We start from the raw sequence: 2,682 nt of genomic DNA, 5'->3' as shown, positions 1-2,682 counted from the left end.
GTTAACCCCATTAGAATCAACACTCAGATATAAACTGGTGTTAACCCCACTAGAATCAACACTCAGATATAACACACTGGTGTTAACCCCACTAGTAGATCAACACTCAGATATAACACTGGTGTTAACCCCACTAGAATCAAACACTCAGATATAACACTGGTGTTAACCCCACTAGAATCAACACTCAGATATAACACTGGTTGTTAACCCCACTAGAATCAACACTCAGATATAACACTGGTGTTAACCCCACTAGAATCAACACTCAGATATAACACTGGTGTTAACCCCACTAAATCAACACTCAGATATAACACTGGTGTTAACCCCACTAGAATCAACACTCAGATATACCCACTGGGGTTAACCCCACTAGAATCAACACTCAAATCAAATCAAATCAAATCAAATTTTATTAGTCACATACACATGGTTAGCAGATGTTAATGCCGATGTCAGCGAAATGCTTGTGCCTTCCTAGTTCCGACAATGCAGTAATAACCAACAGTAATCTAACCTAACAATTCCACAACTACTACCTTACACACACACACAAGTGAAAAGGGATAAATGAATATGTACATAAAGATATATGAATGAGTGGTGGTACAGAACGGCATGGCAGATGCCGTAGATGGTATAGAGTACGGTATATACATATGAGATGAGTACTGTTAGGGTATGTAAACATAAAGTGGCATAGTTTAAGTGGTGCTAGTGGTACATGTATTACATAAAGATGGCAAGATTGCAGTAGATGATATAGAGTACAGTAATATACATATGAGATGGGTAATGTAGGGTATGTAAACATTGTATTAAGTGCATTGTTTAAAGTGGCTAGTGGTACATTTTTACATAATTTCCATCAATTCCCATTTTTAATAGTGGCTGGAGTTGAGTCAGTATGTTGGCAGCGGCCGCTAAATTGTTAGTGGTGGCTGGTTTAACATCTAGTGGCCTTGAGATAGAAGCTGTTTTTCAGTCTCTCGGTCCCTGCTTTGATGCACCTGTACTGACCTCGCCTTCTGGATGATTAGCGGGTAGGGGTGAACAGGCAGTGGCTTGGGTGGTTGTTGTCCTTGATGATCTTTATGGCCTTCCTGTGACATCGGGTGGTGTAGGTGTCCTGGAGGGCAGGTAGTTTGCCCCTGGTGATGCGCTTCTGCAGACCTCACTACCCTCTGGAGAGCCTTACGGTGTGGGCGGAGCAGTTGCCGTACCAGGCGGTGATACAGCCCGACAGGATGCTCTCGATTTGTGCATCTGTAGAAGTTTGTGAGTGCTTTTGGTGACAGCCGAATTTTTCTTCAGCCTCCTGAGGTTGAAGAGGCGCTGCTGCGCCTTCTTCACAACGCTGTCTGTGTGGGTGGACCAATTCAGTTTGTCCGTGATGTGTACACCGAGGAACTTAAAACTTTCCACCTTCTCCACTACTGACCCGTCGATGTGGATATGGGGTGGGTGCTCCCTCTGCTGTTTCCTGAAGTCCACAATCATCTCCTTCTGTTTGTTTGACGTTGAGTGTGAGGTTATTTTCCCTGACACCACACTCCGAGGGCCCGTACCTCTCCCTGTAGGCCGTCTCGTCGTTTGTTGGTAATCAAGCCTACCACTTAGTGTCATCCGCAAACTTGATTGATTGAGTTGGAGGCGTGCATGGCCACGCAGTCGTGAGAGTGAACAGGGAGTAACAGGAGAGGCTCAGAACGCACCCCTTGTGGGCCCCAGTGTTGACGATCAGCGGGTGGAGATGTTGTTACTACCCTCACCACCTGGGGGCGGCCCGTCAGGAAGTCCAAGGACCCGTTGCACAGGCGTCGGGGCGAGACCCAGGTCTCGAGCTTCGATGACGAGTTTGGAGGGTACTATGGTGTTAAATGCTGAGCTGTAATCGATGAACAGCATTCTCACATGGGTATTCCTCTTGTCCAGATGGGTTTAGGGCAGTGTGCAGTGTGGTTGCGATTGCGTCGTCTGTGTGACCTATGGGTCGCGTAAGCAGAAATTGGGTGGGTCTAGGGTGTTGTCCGGTAGGGTGGAGGTGGTATATGGTCCTTGACTAGTCTCTCAAAGCACTTCATGATGACGGAATGAGTGAGCTGCTACGCGGGCTGGTATCGTTTAGCTCAGTTACCTTAGCTTTCTTCGGGAACAGGAACAATGGTGGCCCTCTTGAAGCATTGTGGACAGCAGACTGGATTAAGATTGATTGAATATGTCCGTAAACACACCAGCCAGCTGGTCTGCGCATGCTCTGAGAGACGCGGCTGGGAATGCCGTCTGGGCCTGCAGCCTTACGAGGGTTAACACGTTTAAATGTTTTTACTCACCTCGGCTGCAGTGAAGGAGAGCCCGCAGGTTTTGGTAGGGGGCCGTGTCAGTGGCACTGTATTGTCCTCAAAGCGGGCAAAAAAGTTGTTTAGCCTGTCTGGGAGCAAGACATCCTGGTCCGCGACGGGGCTGGTTTTCTTTTTGTAATCCGTGATTGACTGTAGACCCTGCCACATACCTCTTGTGTCTGAGCTGTTGAATTGCGACTCGATTTTGTCTCTGTACTGAGACTTAGCCTGTTTGATTGCCTTGCGGAGAGAATAGCTACACTGTTTGTATTCGGTCATGCTTCGGTCACCTTGCCCTGGTTAAAAGCAGTGGTTCGCGCTTTCAGTTTCACGCGAA

The 2,682-nt window shown here is 47.5% G+C and overlaps 1 protein-coding gene across 1 annotated transcript in view; it reads left to right on the top strand.

The window, feature by feature from the left end:
• LOC112073170 (soluble scavenger receptor cysteine-rich domain-containing protein SSC5D-like) overlaps positions 1–1,890 on the top strand; it is a 20,089-nt gene extending 18,199 nt beyond the window's left edge. The window contains exon 4 of the mRNA XM_070440054.1: positions 1,748–1,890. Coding sequence (XP_070296155.1) covers positions 1,748–1,890 — 143 coding nt within the window. The remainder of the gene's footprint in view (positions 1–1,747) is intronic.
• The last annotated feature ends 792 nt before the right edge of the window (positions 1,891–2,682 follow it).

The sequence above is a fragment of the Salvelinus sp. IW2-2015 genome, unplaced genomic scaffold, assembly GCF_002910315.2.
Source record: "Salvelinus sp. IW2-2015 unplaced genomic scaffold, ASM291031v2 Un_scaffold2173, whole genome shotgun sequence".
In the NCBI taxonomy this organism is placed as follows: domain Eukaryota; kingdom Metazoa; phylum Chordata; class Actinopteri; order Salmoniformes; family Salmonidae; genus Salvelinus; species Salvelinus sp. IW2-2015.
The sequence above is the reverse complement of the archived record's forward strand: the minus strand, read 5'-3'. Positions and strand labels throughout refer to the sequence as shown.